Source organism: Xyrauchen texanus, chromosome 12 (genome assembly GCF_025860055.1).
Source record: "Xyrauchen texanus isolate HMW12.3.18 chromosome 12, RBS_HiC_50CHRs, whole genome shotgun sequence".
NCBI lineage: Eukaryota > Metazoa > Chordata > Actinopteri > Cypriniformes > Catostomidae > Xyrauchen > Xyrauchen texanus.
Window position 1 is genome coordinate 34,099,945 of NC_068287.1, and position 18,063 is coordinate 34,118,007.

Genomic DNA, 18,063 nt, shown 5'->3' on the forward strand with positions numbered 1-18,063 from the left:
TGTATTTGGCTAAGATGTATGTAAAATTCGGACTTAATTTTTTTATATGACACGTGTTTGCCTAATTTACTCTAAATTGGATTCAAATGCAAAAAGTGAAATAAATAAATACAATTTTGTTTCCAAGATGATTAATAGACGCCACTTTGAGAACATAGAGTGAGGTAATGTGGTTGGCAACCATATAGTGTACTACTATCTCACAAACTATTTTCAAAACTAGTATACAATTTACAGTAGGCCTATACTGCGCAGTATGCAATATATGGTACTCTAGTATTCCATTGTAAACACAGCCTACGATTCGACCGTCTTCGTTCTTGTGTGTTTGAAGACTCGCGAGCGCACCGCACATAGGAACAGCTGTTGGTCCTTGCAGGTCAGACGTCATAAACAATTACGCTTAATTTAGGGCGAGAATTGACGCCGCTTCTTTTCGTGTATGTGAGAGTTTGAGGTGGGATAAGGACGTGAACTCAATACCAAATGTTTCGCTTTTACAGCCGTATATCAGTCAGTTATCCGTTCACTGAAACTCCATAAAGTTTTTAATTATTCATGACTGCGGTGACTGAGGGGGCCTTGCTTGTGAACAGCAAAGGACAACGTTGTCGATGAACGGCCCTCAGTTAATAAATGAAGCATCTGCCTAGTTTTTAATTAATAAAATGACGTCACTTTTGTAATTTTGCTAATTATTTAGTAGTTTAAAAATTTGAATTCTCACACCGTTGTGAAGTTTGGGACAGCCCAAACATTATGTTATCCACAAGGGAAAATCGGTGTCACCGCTTCCAGGCCAACATCTTCAATAAAAGTAAATGTCAAAACTGCTTCAAACCCGTGTATTCACACAAACTCAGCGAGTCAGATCTGTTTCAGGTACGATTAGATTTTTTAAACTCTTTTGATGTGCCACTTTTCTTATTGTGTTCTTTTTTTTTTTTTTTTTTTTTTGTCTAAAAGAATTCATTCGATTGATCTATTCTCTCTGCACAGACTGAGCCTGTTCAGGTGGGGTGGCTTCTCCTGGCTCCTGAGGGCACAGACTTCAACAGTGCTGGCCACAGGAGACGGGTGATGACACTGGCACTTCTATCAGATACAGACCCTTAATTTGTCACTGTGTTCCTTTACTCCAGCCTTGATCTTTCTTTTCCATCTTTGTCTCAGAAATGGCAAAGAAGGTTTTTTGTGCTTTATGAGCATGGGCTTCTACGCTACTCTTTGGATGAGATGGTGAGGTTTTACCTGGCTGTGTGTTTGGTGTAATGCCAGCTTTATGAAATTATAGATGGTGTGTTTTCCTCCAGCCTGGTACGTTGCCCCAGGGAAGTGTGAATATGACCCAGTGCTGTGAGGTTCTTGATGCTTCAGCTCAATCTGGCTTCCAGAACTGTCTGAGGCTTTGCTTCTATAACAGAGACTACTACATCAGAACCGAAAACCCTGACAGCTTCAGTATCAGTAGGTAATGCAACCTCTGACCTAAAGTGTGAACTTTGCTGCACCTTACAGCCGCTTTGTCATTAGCAGACATCCACATGAGATATACGCACATACTGTATATAATGGAATATTCAACCGTTTACATTATGAAATAATTGAAATGGTAAAATTGTGTCTCAAGCTTAGCTTTGTTCCCTAGATAAACCAATATCTTCTCTTTCTCTCTGTCTCATCCCTCTGTTTCTACTTAAGTGTAATAAGTCAGTAAATCTCAGCAAGGCAGATCTAATCCTTTAAGAGTGTAATAGAAGGTGTCAACTGAGTCTTAGATTAGTTTGTGTGTGTGTGTGTGTGATTTGGTCTGTGTTTATAACACCAGCTTTAGAACGGTTGATTTTGGAATTGTTCAGTCTTGTTCTTTTAAAGCTTTTATTTTCCCCCTTCCTTTTACAACTAGAATACATTTTAACAAACGTGATGTCCAAAAAGCAGAAGTAAGGAAATCTGAATGTAAATGTTTGCATGGGTTTTTATTTGTGAATGGGAGTGTGTGTGTGTCTGCCAGCTTGGGGCTTTTGTTTTTGGTTCTGTGTTTTATGTCAGGATTTAATTGAGAGTATGTTTTTATTTTAGGTGGCAAGAAAATCTGGCTGTTTATCCCAAAACTGCTAAATCAAATCAGAGGAAGAAGAGGAAGGATCATTCACATCCACAGGCAAGTCTTGCTCATGCCATCAAATGCAGACATGTTCTGTATTTACAACGTCAGCTTTTTAGCTAAATTTCTTCTAGTACATCCCATGGTATAACAGGTCTAACAGGAAATAAATGTAGGTGTATTTTAACATATTTAAAGGATGCCCCAAACCTGTAGGATTTTGACACAGTGGACTTTTTGCCTGAGGGCTAAAAGTTATTTTATTATATAATTAAATAAACAATAAAGTAGGATGTATTTGTGTGTGTGTGTGTGTGTGTGTGTGTGTGTGTATGTATATATATATATATATATGTATATATATATATATATATATATATATATATATATATATATATATATATATATATATATATATATATACATATATATATATATACATATAAACATTTTGACAACTGTAACCAGTCACTCCTTAAACTAGAAGATTAGATGCCCAAATATGTATCTTATAATGGATGAAATTGTGATTCGAAATTCCTTTTTACCCATAAGGAATATTCCGGGGTTATTACAAGTTAAGCTCAATCGACAGCATTTAAGGCATAATGTTGATGACCACAAAAATTGATTTAGACTTGTACTTCTGGGTTCCAGTGAGGCACTTATTGTATACAATGGAGGTGAATGGGGCCAATCTGTAAACTTTAAAATACTCACTGTTTTGAAAGTCTAGGCACAAGATGTAAAACAAAAAATGTGTGTTAACATGAATTTAGTGTGACAAAATCGCTAGCTAACCTTTTCTGTGTAGTTACATGCAATTTTACATCACTGTTGTCATGACAACGAAACACGTAAACACTATTTCCACTAAATACATTTTTGGTACTTTACAGCTCAAATTATAGATGAGTTTTAAAACAAGAATTAATGAAAGTGATTTTATAAAATTATAAGCTTAAATTTTCTGCCTTTTTAAACCCTCAAAAAATTGGCCCTAATTTCTAACTGTAACCTTAATTTTTTAATGTATTAAGGAGGAATGAGTCCTTTCCAGTTTAATTGGTACGCACAAAATGTTATGTTTATATTTAGGTTACTAATAACATAAAACTATGTACATCTTATTGGTAACATTTTACAGTGAGGTTCCATTTGTTAACATTAGTTAACATGAAATGACAATGAACAATACATTTACAGCATTTATTAATCTTAGTTAATGTTCATTTCAACATATTTAAAATATATAACAATTATTTAAATCAATGGTTTAATTTATTAACATTAGTTAATGCACGATGAACTAACAATGAACAATTGTATTCACAAAGATTAATAAATGCTGTAAAATATATAGTTCATTATATTTAATGCATTAACTAATGTTAATGAATGTAACCTTATTGTAAGTGTTGCCATTTTATAATTAAGGTCTGCTCATTTGAAGTCTCATATCCTGGGGAATGTATGTGTTTTCTGAATGCTAACTGTTTTGCATGTGAAGTTTTAAGGTGAAATGAAATTGGAGCACAGCTCCTTTAAATACCCTCCTCCGCCCCCATTCTTTACTTTAATTACATTTCTAAGTGCTTTGCTGTCTTTCTGTCCATTTGATTTACTAATCTCTCTTTTTCTCTGTCTTCCTGCATATTTTTTCTGCTGACTGCAGCCCAAATTGATCTAGTGTGTTAGAGTGTGTCTGTACTGTATGTAGAGCCATTCCACTGTGCTGCAACAATTAATTGTACTGTATGTGGATGAAATGTTTTGTTCCTTGTGTGTGTGTGTTGAAGTGTTAGTCAGATGGAACAGTAATAGAATTAACTTAAGTGATCTGATCAGGATTATTGAGCATCCCCTGGGGAGGGTAAAGAGTTTGCAAAGTGGTGGAGGTGTGTGTGTGTGTGTGTGTGTGTGTGTGTGTGTGTGTGTGTGTGTGTGTGTGTGTCAGGTTGTAAATAGAAGGGGTACACACCCAGCATGTTTGTGAGTCTGAGAGAGGCTTTTCCTTTACCAACTGTGCCAATCGGATTATGCTGGCAGAGCGCTTGTGTGCAACCTGCCAAACTGATTTACTCACCTGTATTCTCTCTCTCTTTCTCTCTCTCTCAGCAGACTGAAGACAATCAAACCACCAGCACCAGTAGTGCTAAGAGAAGTAGCAGTTTTGCCAGCAGCAGTGGAAGTAGTTTTAACAGCAACATTGTCAGAAGAGGTAGCTTCAATTCTAGTAATAACAGTGGTGGTCGAGTGGCCAGTGCCAATGCTGACCCATTACACAATGCTGGCACCAATAAAGGTGGTACCATTAGCAGAAATGGCAGCTTCAGTGCTAAAGGTAGCAGTGCTACAGGAGGCACCGATAAAGGCAAAACAAGCAGTGTGGTGAGCTGCACAGTGGAGGGGGTCTTGTCACTTTCAGATAAGGAGCTGGAGGAGAAGTCACCCAGTGGTGAAGTCGGAGTTCCTTCTAGCAGTTGTAATGAAACGTCTCTCATTACCGCGCTTGGTTCTTCTCTCTCTTCATCACTTGATCAGCTCCCAAACTACTCCAATACAGGCGGTATGAGTTCAGAGTGGCTTTTGTGTGTCTGCTTGTCTGGATATTGCACTAGATGAATGCATTAGTTACTAATTAATCTGCTTGTTTTAAAGGTATGAAGTAGCTAAAACCATTGTTAATTTCTCTATTAGTCTAGAAACAAATTCTTGGTGAGTAGTTTTATAATGTTTTATTTTTTATTTTTTGTGAACCTGTATCATCCCACTGGCTAAGAACAGGTAATGCTTGGGGGGGGGACAGCTTAAACAAGCCTTAATTCTGGTCTATGGTCTATTTGGGGGCTTTTAGAGGGATTTTGGGCAATTGTCTACTGGCCAGGTTTGGAAGCCAGCTGGACGACCAGCCAAACCAGCTAAACACCTGCTAAGTCAGGCTGGTAGACCTGATAAGACCAGCAAGCCCCCTTAGTCTGTTTCAATCACAAAAAAAATTTGAGCAGAGAAATTTGTTCTTGGAACTATAATGCTTTTGTTTTGCTCTCGCTTGCTCTCTCAGGAACTAAGAATCGATTGGGCATTGAAAGCGGCTATTCCTCCATGGAGAAGACAAGTACTCTTGTTGGGGATGCTCAAACATACATTGACTCCAGGTGTGACTCTGCATCTGTCTGTTCATCTGCCTCACAGCACTATATGTTTCCTGCTTTCCTGTATGTTAAGCCCCTTCCTTCCGCCAACCAATTACAACTCAAGTGGGCTAAATGGGGTGATCCTGAGGATGTGGTTAGTTGCTCTTTGGAGAGAAAATGCTTTGTGTCCATTGGGGAGTGGCAATATGAAACGCATCAGACAAACAATTCCTTGACACACATAACAAGAAAATGTGCACTCAAGCATGGTCGAGTATGCAGCTTGGGAAGGGAATTGCACTGGCTGTTTGGAAATCAGTACAGGTAAGAACAGCAATTTCACACTTGAATCCATCATTACACCCATTTTGTGAGAACTTTTGTTGACTTTTACCATGGTGCAGTTCTTATTGCAGTCTTCTCTGTTTGTTTTTCAGGAGAACTCATCCCCTCTCCATCAATCAAATTCAACTGGGCCCACTTTTATTATCAATTGCCACTTTAGTCCATACATATTAGATATAACATGCCATGTTTCTCAATGTTGTGATGTCTTGAATTGTTACAGATCTTACAAGGCAGCACTGTATTGATATTCCTCAAAAATGCAGTTTTTCTTCTGTACAAATTTCTGCAGTTAATTAATGGGATAGGTCTCCAACAAATAAAAATTCTCTCATAATTTACTCTCATGCCATCCCAGTCGTGTATGACTTTAGACAGCAAAAGTTGGGCACACTTGGCACCAAAGTATCAACACTTCTTTTAGCTTCCATGCAAACACTGATATTTCCTTCAGGAAATACAAATCTTGTCCAATTTATAGATTTTGCAAAGTGCAAAGTTGAATACAAAATTGGCATCCATTATGTTAGAATTTCATTGTGTACATGTTATTTCTAGATCTCCGGTCACTGATCAACGGGAGAGTGCATTTCTTGCTCTGGATTCTGAGCACCCTCCCTCAACTCTCAGTTCCTCTACTGCACAAAATGACCACAAAACAACTGTCAGTACATCTCAGGTGAAAACAAATGCTGGATTAATTTGTTCTTAGCAACTGTGTATGTTCATTCATATTTTAAAAAGCATGTACCTTTAACATGCTTTGTAATAGTAATATTATGTAAAATACTAAATTTGAATAATTTTCTTAACCTGTTATTCTGGTTTGTTTGCTCTGAGTAGGACTCCTCTAAAGATGACTTTCCTGGTCTTTCTCGACCCTCTACGTCATGCAGTCTCCACTCCAAATCACTGGAAAGTAGAGCTCTTGATCCCACCCCTACAGTAAGTACAACCAATATTGGTTGTATACTGTAAATTGAAAGTATACAAATATATTCTTTTTAGTTGGATGGATAAATGTATATTTGTGTATGTGAACATTAAATGTATGACAGTGCTGTTGCTCTTTTCCTCTCAGCCTGACCTTTTAAATTTCAAGAAAGGATGGATGTCTAGATTGGGAGAAGATGGAAAGGTGATTTCGTTTTTTTTTTTTAATTTGTTTTTTTATGTGTTTGTACGTACTGTATACCTGGATTGATCTCAGTGAGAGTGAATTTGTTAGTGATTTTTAGTATGTGAAAATGGTCTTATGTTCTTATCTCTGTCTCCAGTGGCGGAAGCATTGGTTCGTTCTTACTGACCAGACTTTGCGATTCTACAGTGACTCTTTAGCAGAAGAGGTAAAGTTTTGGTTGATATATGTTTAGTCAAGTTCTATCCAGTCTGATCATGAGGACCCGTTAGCCCTTTCCAGTTAAGAGGAATTTCTCTGTTGTGTTGTAGGCAGCTGATGTGGACGGTGAGATCAACCTGTCAACTTGCTATGATGTTACAGATTATCCTGTACAGAGGAACTATGGCTTTCAGATTCATGTGAGTGCAGGTTATCTTAGCATCAAAAGCCTGTGTGTGTGTTTGGGTATACTGTATGTATGTGCTTCATTGATTTTATTTTTTCAATTCCTCTTTCAGACAAAGGATGGGGTCTTCACCCTCTGCGCAATGACTTACGGAATACGACGAAACTGGATCCAGTCAATTATGAAAAATGTTCGTCCCATCGTTGCCCCTGATGTCACATGGTATAACATCAAAACTACCTACCATTACTAAAGATATATGAATCTAGTCTAGAAAAACCCTAATATGTTTTTTTGCGATTTTTGCTCACAAAAAGCAATCGCATGACAGGTAGGTTGACTTTTCAGGTTGACTCTTCTTTCTTTTCCCCCCATGCTATACAAGGAAACATTCCTCTATAAAATCCAGGTTTGAAAGTGCTTTTGTTGTCATAACCATAAGTGTTTTAGAATTTAAACTAAAGGCATGGCATGTTACAACACCCAGACAATCAAATATTTAATTTGAGTAACTAGATCATGGCTTACTGTTTTTTTCCTCCCCCAGTTCGATTTCTCAAAAGGTGCCATTGAATGGTGCACATGCTCGTGCAGGCTCTTCCCAATATAATGCACTACCCCAGGAAGAGGAGAAAAGGAGCCGCATCCGAGAGCGCCGTAGAGAGGGACGTTACAAAACCTTTGATTGGGCAGAATTAAGTTGTAAACCGCACAAGGAGGTGGAGCCCAATGACCTCTCAAGAAGGGAATGGGACCATAATTGTGAGCGCTCAGTCCCTCCCGCACCTGCGTCATCCCCTGAAGAGCTAATCATGCAGTCTGCCTCTGAGGTATCAGAGAAGGAATACTTTCAGAAGATGAGACTCTCTCAGGAGCAAAGCCTGAAGATCACATCTGCTGATATACCATCACACTTATCACTTATTGGAGTGTCCAATCTTACCTCCCCTGAATCAATTAGCCCAGACAGCTTAGAAGTTGATGCAGGTGCAGCACAAGTTCACTGTGACCGCTCTAGTGATCTGCAGAAAGCTAAACCCAAAGAAAAAAAACAGGTATATATGCACATTAACCAATAAAGTATGGTTTTGCATGCCTTTCTTTACATCCTTCAGCTTTAATTAGCTACATGATCACTTGCAAATTTGTAAATTAAATTATATGATACATTTATTGCAGACTTGCAAAGTACTTTGTATGTAGCCTTTGTCATGATTTTGTCAAGCCTCTATATTCATTGCAGGTTGATCGTGCCACCTCTCCCTTGCCTGTCACTTTCTCTTCATCCTACTCACAGACAGAATGGCAGTGGGAGGTTGAACTTCAGAGCCTTCGTAGAGAGCTGAAGGCAGAGCGTGAGAGGAGTCAGACTGAAGAGAGGGAATTTAAGCTCTGTGTGTCCAAACTCCAAGCTCAGCTTAACAATAGCCAGGACTGCCTTCGTAAGGCAGAGTTAAGGATTCAGGAGTCAGAAACTCTTCTGATGGAGCGTGATAAGGTGCTGGAGAGTCTGCATGGAAAGTTGGAGGAGGTAACAAGCCACCTAAAGGCAACAGAAGAGGCGCAAGCTTTGAAGGAGGTCCGGCTGCAGAGGCACTTGCGTCTCCTGCAAGAGAGCCAGGAACGGGAGAGGAGGAGCTTTAGTGACAGCCTTGAGAATTCAGAGCAGCGTTCGAAGGAACTTGAGGAGGGTCTAAGGCAGAAAGAGGTTGAACTGCACAAGAGGCCAACAGGAGAAATTACCGATGATCTTATACGGAGGTGCCAGGAGCTACAAAACCAACTGGAGGAGTCTGACAGTGAGGTCAGTTGCTTGCAGGCACGCCTCCAAACAGAGGAGACTCTCTATTACGACATGGAGCATGATTACGAACAAGCTTGTGAGGAGATACAAAGTTTGCGAGGTGCTCTACAGGACTGTGAAAGGGTCTGTGAGGAGCGCTTCCAAATCCAGTTGGTGCAGCAACAACAAGAGCTGGACAGGAAGGAGCGTGAACTGCAGGAAGTTCTCGTTAAGATGGCTGTCCTGGGCAGCAGTCTTGAGGATACGGAACATAGGCTCAAGGAAGCTCAAACCCATCCTCTAGAATCTGATACACTGACCGAGCCACAAAGTCTGTTCAAGGTCTCAAACATCAGACAGAAAATTAAAGGCCAGAATGGTCTGGAAATGCAGCCCATTACTCCGGGAGAAGAGTCAGAACGAGTGATCTCTGTGATCAAGGCACTAGAGCGCAAGTTGTGTGACACTGAAGTGCGACTCGGGGAGCTTACTGTGCATCTTCAGCAGCAGCAACAACTTAACACTGGACCACTCGCACTCTGTGATTGCACACAAGTAGAGGGCCCACTCTTTTTGGATGAGTTGCACAATTATACTGGAGCATTGCATAGCCTTCAGAGGCCAAATTTAGACAGAACCTCTGACAAAGCTGAAGTGTGCCTTTCTGATAATGGAGATATTGTAAGCCAGTGGTTAGGTGTTGAGAGTCCAGGGAGGTGGCCAGCATTGGACATGGCCAGCAGAGTGCTGTCGTTGGAGGCACTGGTCATCCAAAGGATGGCCTCTGCACTTGAGCAACCCAGCACAGAGCTGCTTCATAAACTGTCAGAGCTCCATGTCCAGGTGCTTAGGATGGCTCAAGGAGGCAGTCACAATGGGGCTGTGGAATCTACCAACTCTCAGATCTTCTTGTACCCTCTGGAGCAAGATCAGACAGACAGTGCACTGAGCGAAAGTGAGATCCAAAGACTGTGTGTGAGAGCAGAAATAGCATATCTTAAACACACTCTTCACACACATTCCTCACAGGAGCAACAGGCTTCAGAACACTTTTATGCATGTCCTTGGCCAGTTTTAGAGAGTTCGTCATCTAGCACCAGAAAAGAAAATGGTCCTAATCAGGGACCAAAGCTTGCTGACATCAGCCCGCCTGAACTTGCACCCTACAGTGAACAGATGGATGAACCTGTAGCCGATCTCCTCCTCGTGGACTCGAAGATGCAGCTTGCTTGCAGACAGAAACTAATCGCAGAGCTCCATGCTCAGGCCCAGTCACTGCAGGACCTCTCTACACAGCTACAGTCTGATAGAGGGTCTGACCTGCATCCTGAACTTCCTGCATCCATCCTGAAGGTGGCGATGTATCAGGCCACTTTGGCGTACATGGCGTGCAGACTGCGTTGTGCTCTACAGCAAGAGATGAGTGCTCTACGCAAGAAGGGAGAGCAGGCAGAGTGTGAGTGCCGAGCCATGTGCCACAACATGGAGGTTCTGTTCCAGGAACAGATGGAGAGCTACGAGGAGAAGCTGCGCGAAGAGCGCATTGTTATTGAAAAGGCGGAGCAGGGGCGTGTCTCTGCAGACACCAATGCCCAATTGAGGGTTGAAGAAGCAAAAAGTATGCAGGTAGAATTTGAAGAGAAGCTACAAGAGCTCCAGAAAATCCATGAGGAGGAGATGAGCCGTCTCCATGAATACTATATCCAGAACTTGCCAAAATCAAAAGCTGCAACCACTTCAGAACAAGAGGAGAATCGAGAGATGGAGCGGGTTTCTGTGACTGCTCTGCGAGACCGAATCAGAGAGCTCCAGACTGAGGTCACCTGCTTGAGGGAGGAGTTGAGCAATCAGGATGACAAGACATTCCATCTAGACCTGGAAAACATCAAGGTGCGCACAGAGAAGAACGTTTCTCTTGAGAATAACATACAAAGTTATAGCATAAAATGAAGTTTCTTTATATGCTTGTTTTAGGCCACGTATGAGCATGGTTTCACCATTATGGAGGAAAGCCACCAGCGAGTGATTGAGGAGATGCATAGGCAGCATCAGAGAGAGGTGGAAAGACTGACCGAAGAGAGAGAAAGGGTGCTGCAGGAAGAGACAAACGCCACCATTGCAGGTGCTATTCACAACATTAGCTCAAATAAGCATACATAGAACTACACACAGGCCGCAGAAATATTTTAGATTTACAATAAAGACTACATTGCAATACAAATAACACTACTGAATAAACGATAACATTGAACAGAATTTAGAAATTACATACAATACAAAGCAGTGCAGAAACATTACATAGAAAGTCCTACGTTTGTGGGAAATAAAACACATGGGGGTTTGTACTAAATTTGTTCTACTCCTCTCTTGCATATAACTTTGTGTAAAATCTTTTAATAAATGTATTTGATGCTCTGCATGCTCAAAAATACACAGGCGGGTCCAGCATCTCTGTAGTCTTTCTTGACCATTCTGTCTTTTTTTTATTTTATTTGTTGGTGTTCAGCTATTGAAGCCATGAGAAAAGCTCATAAGGAGGAAATGGACAAGACTCAGAAAGCCCTGCAAAATGGATCCAGTGTGGACATCCGCCAGCTACGTGCACAGTACAGGTGTGCGTGTGTGTGTACTATAGTTTTGGGTCAAATACAAACCTTTTAGGCTTAGTCTGTAGTATTTTTAATTACCTTTATATAGTATAACATTTATAAACTATAAAATGTTTTATTTATTTCCAAAATTCCTTTTTTTTTTTTTTTTTTTACCAAATTGTGTTTTCTGTTTTTAAGTTTAATTTTATTTTATTATATAAAAAACCTGTCTAATCAAATGAATTCATAGAATTATAATCAGATGAATTACGTCTCAACATACCATTGCAATTATTTTGATCAAATAAAATGCTTTTAAAGATATCCTCATAGCACAGTCCAAAACACATGGAAGTTATTTGTATTTATTATTACTTCACTGAATAATACATTTTAATATACAGAAGTAATATATTTGTCTTAAATTGTTAAATTGATCTTTTATTTTGGCAAAAACCAAATAAAGCCCTTTTCAGTTTGTTTTTGATGACAGCTTCTCACCTATACATAAGCAGTTCACTGGCCTAATGTGCTTATTAAACCATAAAGGCTGTGATTTGATTATATAAATGTATAGTCTGCATGTGCTATGCACATTACAGTAAATTAGCGCTCTTCTCTCTGTTATCTGCGACACACAGTGTTTGTGATGCTCATTATGAGGACTGTAAATGTATTTTACTACATCTCAGTCATTTTGTGTTTTTGTGGATTTTAATTAGATAAGTAGTGCATTCATACATTAATTTGATCCCAAATATGTAAAATTCTATGACATTCTGCATTTTATTTTTATGACTGGATTTTCTGTCCATGAAATCATAGGGCCTTAGGTATGTCCCCATTTAGCCAAATAAACAAATCAGGACTAAATCATGCAATGCTAAATACCAAATATCTTAAAGCCTGAATATTTGTAGCTGCAGTGACGGATTATTTCCAAATAAGGACTGGCTCCCCCAGCTGTTTCTGGTTCCTCCTATAGTTTATCTTACTTCTACTCGACATCTTTTGGATTTTTAACATCTTAAGGATTTTTTCCCCTGCCACACTCTTGCAACAATAAGTTTATTGTATTTTCTGCAGGGAAGAGCTAGAATCGTTGCACAGGGAGCTGGAGGTGTTGTCAGAGCAGTATTCTCAGAAATGCCTGGAGAATACTCAGTTAACACAAACCATAGAGACCGAACGGGATGCGCTGAGCACTACACAGAGAGAGAACCAGGAGCTTCGCACTCACAACCAGGTACATGCTCATGCATGCACATGCTTACAGAAGTGATGAACAGTAGTCATTAAATTTTGCTTACCTCGTTTATGTTTTTAGGAGTTAAACGAGTGTTTGGCTGCTGAGTTATCCCTAATGCATTCACGCATGAATGGGGAGATTAATTCTCAGTTTTCTCAGGAGAAAGACATTTATCAACTGGAGGTAAAACTTCACAACTTCTCATTTGGCATATCTCGGAGTGCTCTAACATAACACACATTTGGTGACTTTTATTCCTTAAAACCTGTTAACCTTTGCCAGTGCGCCAGCGCACTGAAGAGTTTTTTTCCCCCACTAGTTTCATGTTTATGAATAGATTTAACGTGAAAGAACATCATTAATCTTGGCAAACTATATATCATTTTAAAGGTGTAAGCCTCAAGCATCGATGATAGAGCTCTGTTTTTCGATGAAAAGCTTATAACGAATGTATTTCTTGCATTTATGTAAGCAGTACAGATCAAAACACACGTAATCAAAAACGGAGTACATACCAGTAGTGTCGTAATAACGAGCCACACACGCATCCACTGCTAAAAGTTCCAGATTGAATGGAAAGGTGAGAGTCCACTGAATAACATCCCATAGAGCATTTTTAGTCCAAAGAAACAATAACGTTGTAACATCGATGGTTGTTCCTTTGTTTACATCGAGTTTCTTCAGGGTGAAGTATCATACTTGTCGGTTATGCAATAAAATTATGCATAAAAACAGACTCCCGGTAGCCGAACGTTATATGTGTGTGTTGCTTAGAGTGTAATGAACAAATTAAGACCGCACACACACACACACAAATACAAAGATAGGCAATATATAGGTCAAAATATCCAAACACTGCGGTCAGTTTTTTTGACATCATGATATGCTGATCCTATTATTTTGTCTTTACAACGAAAGCCAATGAAAGAATTGAAATTATATGACTGATAGAAAATGTAGCCAAGCAGTGCACGATTCCAACGATACCCGGGAAGATTAAATTCCTCGCGAACAAGATGTTTTTTTATTTATTTGAATCAGCCACTCTATATTGAGGAGCTAACCTGCGACGTAGGCTGTGACCACACCCCCGTCATTTGACAACAAACAAGCCATAGTAAAAAGACGGAAAACATCTGTTTTCGCGTCTTACTTACTGGACGGATTATCTCATCAAATGGATCGTCAAAAGAAGTTTTTTTTTCTGCTGAAGATGTTTTATTTGAGATCACTCGAAGTAGCGATGACGAAATTGAGGAGAGTGAAGACAGCGACGAGGGTGATATGCTTGAGGACGGAAAAGATGGTCCAATTTTACATCGGTGAGTTGCTATGTAACATGCACACATTATATGTGTGTGTGTGTGAGAGAGAGAGAGAGAGTGTGTGTGTGTGTGTGTGTGTGTGTGTGTGTGTGTGTGTGTGTTTGTTTTCCCATTTGATTTATAAGGTAAATGCATTGTGGTCTGAAAAGATAATACTACTTTATATGTATTTATTTATTTATCTATTTATATTTGTATTTATTGGATAATTGTACAGTTGTTTAGTTGTTTCTGTCATTTTGTCCTAGCACACACACACTATATATCTATATAATGTATGTGTGCTAGGAAAAAAAAAAAACAGAAACAACTAAACACCTGTACAATTGTCCTATACAGTATAAATATAAATAGACTTGACATTTTTTCTGTATTTTTTCCTAGCACAAACACACTATATATATATGTGTGTGTGTTTGTGCTAGGAAAAATTACAGAAATAACTAAACAACTTTACAATTGTCCAATATATACAAATAGAAATAAAGTAGCATCATCTTTTCAGACCACAATGCATTTACCTTATAAAACAAATGGCCTGTCTGATGGCTGGCCATCAGTGTGATTGTTGGTTCTATGTCTGACCATCCATATGAATGCTGTCTGTATCACTGGCCATCACCATGCTATCTAAACGACTGCCCATCAGTTTGATTGTTGATTGAATGGCCAGCCACATAAAAACTATACAGAATTATTTACTTGACATGCGGTGCTAATTATCTTTCCATTCTTTCCCATGCAACAGCCATCAAGTTGAATCTTCAGATGAAGAGTGGCATCCAAGCACCAGCCAACCAGTAGAAAAGAGATGCAAGCTCTCAAATTCTTCAAGATCTGCACTTGCTGTTTTAGACCTGAATCGACCAGTAAAAGGGAGAGGCAAAAGAGCAGCAGAAAAACCAAGTCCATACCCGCTGTGTCCCCAAGCACCCCTAAAGAAAAGTGGAACTGTTCAACTGACGAGGACGTTTGGCATGACCAGCACTGACTAAAAAGGACTTAGCATTTTGCCAGAGACAACAGCATTTTTGAATTTTTTTTCTTTGCCTTTTCTGTTGCAAAGAAATTCAGTTATTTTTTTATACATTTATTTTTTTAAATATTTCATAATATTTTACTTATATTTTTATTGTTCTGTTGTGCAAATAAAACACTTATATAAAGCTTTATGGTTGTGTGGATTATTTTATAATTGAAAAAGCATGGAACAGTGTATATGATGACTAAAATAGCTTGCAGTACCCTTCATAACATTTGGTCATTAGGTTGCTTTTTGAGGTATCCAAGGAGGCTTCTTGGTACCTGGACATAGTCTTGGAAAAAATATTGCAGAAATCTCATTTTTCATAATATCTTCCTCAAATGTGAAATATAAACTGATGAGACTTGTGGCTTTCAATCAATTACCTAACTGGATTCCTCCAGGTTTGTTTTCATTTATTTTTTCATAAAATAATGAAATGTTACTTGCAGTACAAATTATCTTCCAAGACACTTTAAATTCTATAAATTTTTGTCTGTGTAAGTTTTTTCAACTTTTACATTTGGGTAATAAACTCCAAAGTGTCTTCTTTTTAAATATGTCTAAATTGTGCATGTAGAACAAATTGTTCAGTAACTACAATTATTTTAGTTTGGGGATGTCATTTCTGGGGATGTGCCTCGGGCAGGGAGAGGGAGAAAGGGAACTGACATAGTCTTGGAAAAAAGCTTGCAGGAACCCCATTTTTCATTATATCTTCCTCAAATTTGAAATATAAACTGATGAGACTTGTGGCTTTCAATTATTTACCTAATTGGATTCCTCCAGGTCTATTTTTATATATTTATACATGAAATAATAAAACATTTTTTGAAGTTCACATTATTTATGAGGCACTTCAACTTTTATAACTTTTTATTTGTTTGAGCATTATCAACTCTGATTGATTGTTAGTAGAGTGCCAAGTGTCTTCTTTCCAAAGAGACCTTAATTGTGCCTGTGGTACACTGTTCTCAGGAGCTATATTTATTTTAATTCAGGTATGTCATTTTCAGCTGTGAGCCCCTGAGTGGGGGTGCAGGTTAACAGGTTAAATTAGATGTAAGGGGTGGTTGACTGAACGCAGATGAAGGTTATCTTCTATCTCTATACACCTTATCTAAACTTAATATTGACTAAAGAAGCCTTTGTGGGTTTGTATCATTACTCGGATGAATTTATGTGAGAGTATTTTCCTTCAAAAGTGCTTTCTAAAGGTTTAAATATATTGGTTTGCTTTGTTCTTTGCTCAAGGTAAACCTGAGAGTAAAGGAATCTGAGATTAAGTGTCTGAAACAGGAGATCAACTCACTTAAATTGGAGCTGCAGGCAGCCAATACGGTAACACTGTTATTTAATTGAAAATTCATAAATTATTTTAATACTTTGAATGTTGTGCGCATGCATGTTTATGACCTTACAAATGTGTGTTCTCTATGTTTGTGTGTTATAATTTTCTTTTTATTTAGCATTTTAAAGAGCTACACTCTGAGCTGAATGCTTTAGGAGTCAAAAGTCAAAGTGACTTCATAAAATTGAAGATGGAGCCAGCCAGAAAGCAGGACTTAAAATATGGTAAGTAAATAAAAAAGAACTGAATAAGTTTTTGACAAATGGATAAATGCATGCAAATGCATATATTCACAGTTCACAAATATATGTTGCAGATTTGATGAAATCAAGGAGTAGCCCAGACTTCCTTAAGGATCGTTCTACACTCTCACAACCTGTCAGTTCTAAAGTTTGATCATCTGAGCAGCTACATAGGACAAAGTACTGATGTTTGTTGTACTTCAAGCATTATGACTCTGTCTTATTTTTGTTATTTTTTTCAGAGTCTTAAGGATGGGCTCACTGTTCAAGAGAGGATGAAGCTCTTTGAATTAACTTGCACGCATAAGATTTAAGTGTGTTTCTGTGCGTGCGTGCGTGCGTGCGTGCGTGCGTGCGTGCGTACGTGCGTGCGTGAGAGAGAGAGAGAGAGAGAGAGATTTCATTTTAGGGTTTAATTATTTAATTGTATATCTTTTTAACACAATTATATTTATATCTTTAGTCACAGGTGAGTGTGTTTGTTTGTATGCATGTCAGTCATTTTACATTTTAATTGTTCTGTTACATTATTTACATTAGATGCATCCACATAAGAAATTATCTGATGTGAGGATGTCTCTGAAATGTTTAGCAGTTTGTTTATATTTATGTGTATAATTATGCCTCAGTTTGAAATTGAGGATCAGTTTAATTCACTTCATCTTTGATTATGAATAAAGCTTTTCCTGTCTTTAATGTCATGGCTGATTTTATATATTTTTTTACAAGATGTTATTTATATATGTACAGTAAATGTGTATGTGTATATGTATGTATATATATATGTATATATATATATATGTGTGTGTGTGTGTGTGTGTGTGTGTGTGTGTGTGTGTGTATATATATATATATATATATATATATATATATATATATATATCATAAATCTGCACTACCAGTCAAAAGTTTAGAAACACTTGAGTGAATTTGTTTATTATCGTGATCTTTAAAAAAAAAAAAAAGGGCTCTCCGTCTGAAGTCTTCTGCATAAATGCTCAAAAGTTTTTATATACAAATTGTGTTAATGCACAGTATGCAACTACTTAGATTTTTTTTTTAAGCATAAGAGAGCTAAAATATAGGATTTTTTTATTTTTAATTTTTTTTGTCACTAAATAAATCCCATACTACTATTTGTGTTTTATTATTTTGACTTTTAATTTTAAATGATACCAAATAAGCAGGTGTATCAACTTCTAACTAGACATGTATCCTGTTTCAGTGGATACTTTTTGCTTGTACCTCCATCCATCCATCCATTTTCAACTGCTTATCCGAAGTCGGGTCGCGGGGGCAATTGCTCCAGCATGGGGTCCCAAACTTCCCTATCCTGAGCCTCATTAACCATCTCTGACTGGGGGACCCCGAGGCGTTCCCAGG

At 38.3% G+C, this 18,063-nt stretch overlaps 1 protein-coding gene across 1 annotated transcript; it reads left to right on the forward strand.

The window, feature by feature from the left end:
• Positions 1–759: 759 nt before the first annotated feature.
• Positions 760–17,136, forward strand: LOC127652349 (myosin phosphatase Rho-interacting protein). Its single transcript, XM_052138461.1, has 24 exons — positions 760–882; positions 1,000–1,077; positions 1,174–1,239; positions 1,314–1,471; positions 2,083–2,164; positions 4,226–4,676; positions 5,172–5,265; positions 6,148–6,268; positions 6,433–6,534; positions 6,671–6,727; positions 6,867–6,935; positions 7,039–7,128; positions 7,228–7,337; positions 7,501–7,524; positions 7,663–8,170; positions 8,359–10,788; positions 10,873–11,020; positions 11,405–11,510; positions 12,576–12,735; positions 12,817–12,921; positions 16,342–16,428; positions 16,557–16,662; positions 16,755–16,816; positions 16,923–17,136. Exons 1-24 carry the CDS (start codon positions 760–762, stop codon positions 16,992–16,994), a joined length of 5,409 nt encoding a protein of 1,802 aa, XP_051994421.1. The 3' UTR covers positions 16,995–17,136.
• The last annotated feature ends 927 nt before the right edge of the window (positions 17,137–18,063 follow it).

Excerpts from the sequence above, each read along its gene's own strand:
- LOC127652349 (XM_052138461.1), top strand. The coding sequence starts at position 760 with ATGTTATCCACAAGGGAAAATCGGTGTCACCGCTTCCAGGCCAACATC. Across the intron at positions 883-999 it reads GCGAGTCAGATCTGTTTCAG|ACTGAGCCTGTTCAGGTGGG; the intron begins GTACGATTAGAT and ends CTCTCTGCACAG. Across the intron at positions 5,266-6,147 it reads CAAACATACATTGACTCCAG|ATCTCCGGTCACTGATCAAC; the intron begins GTGTGACTCTGC and ends TGTTATTTCTAG.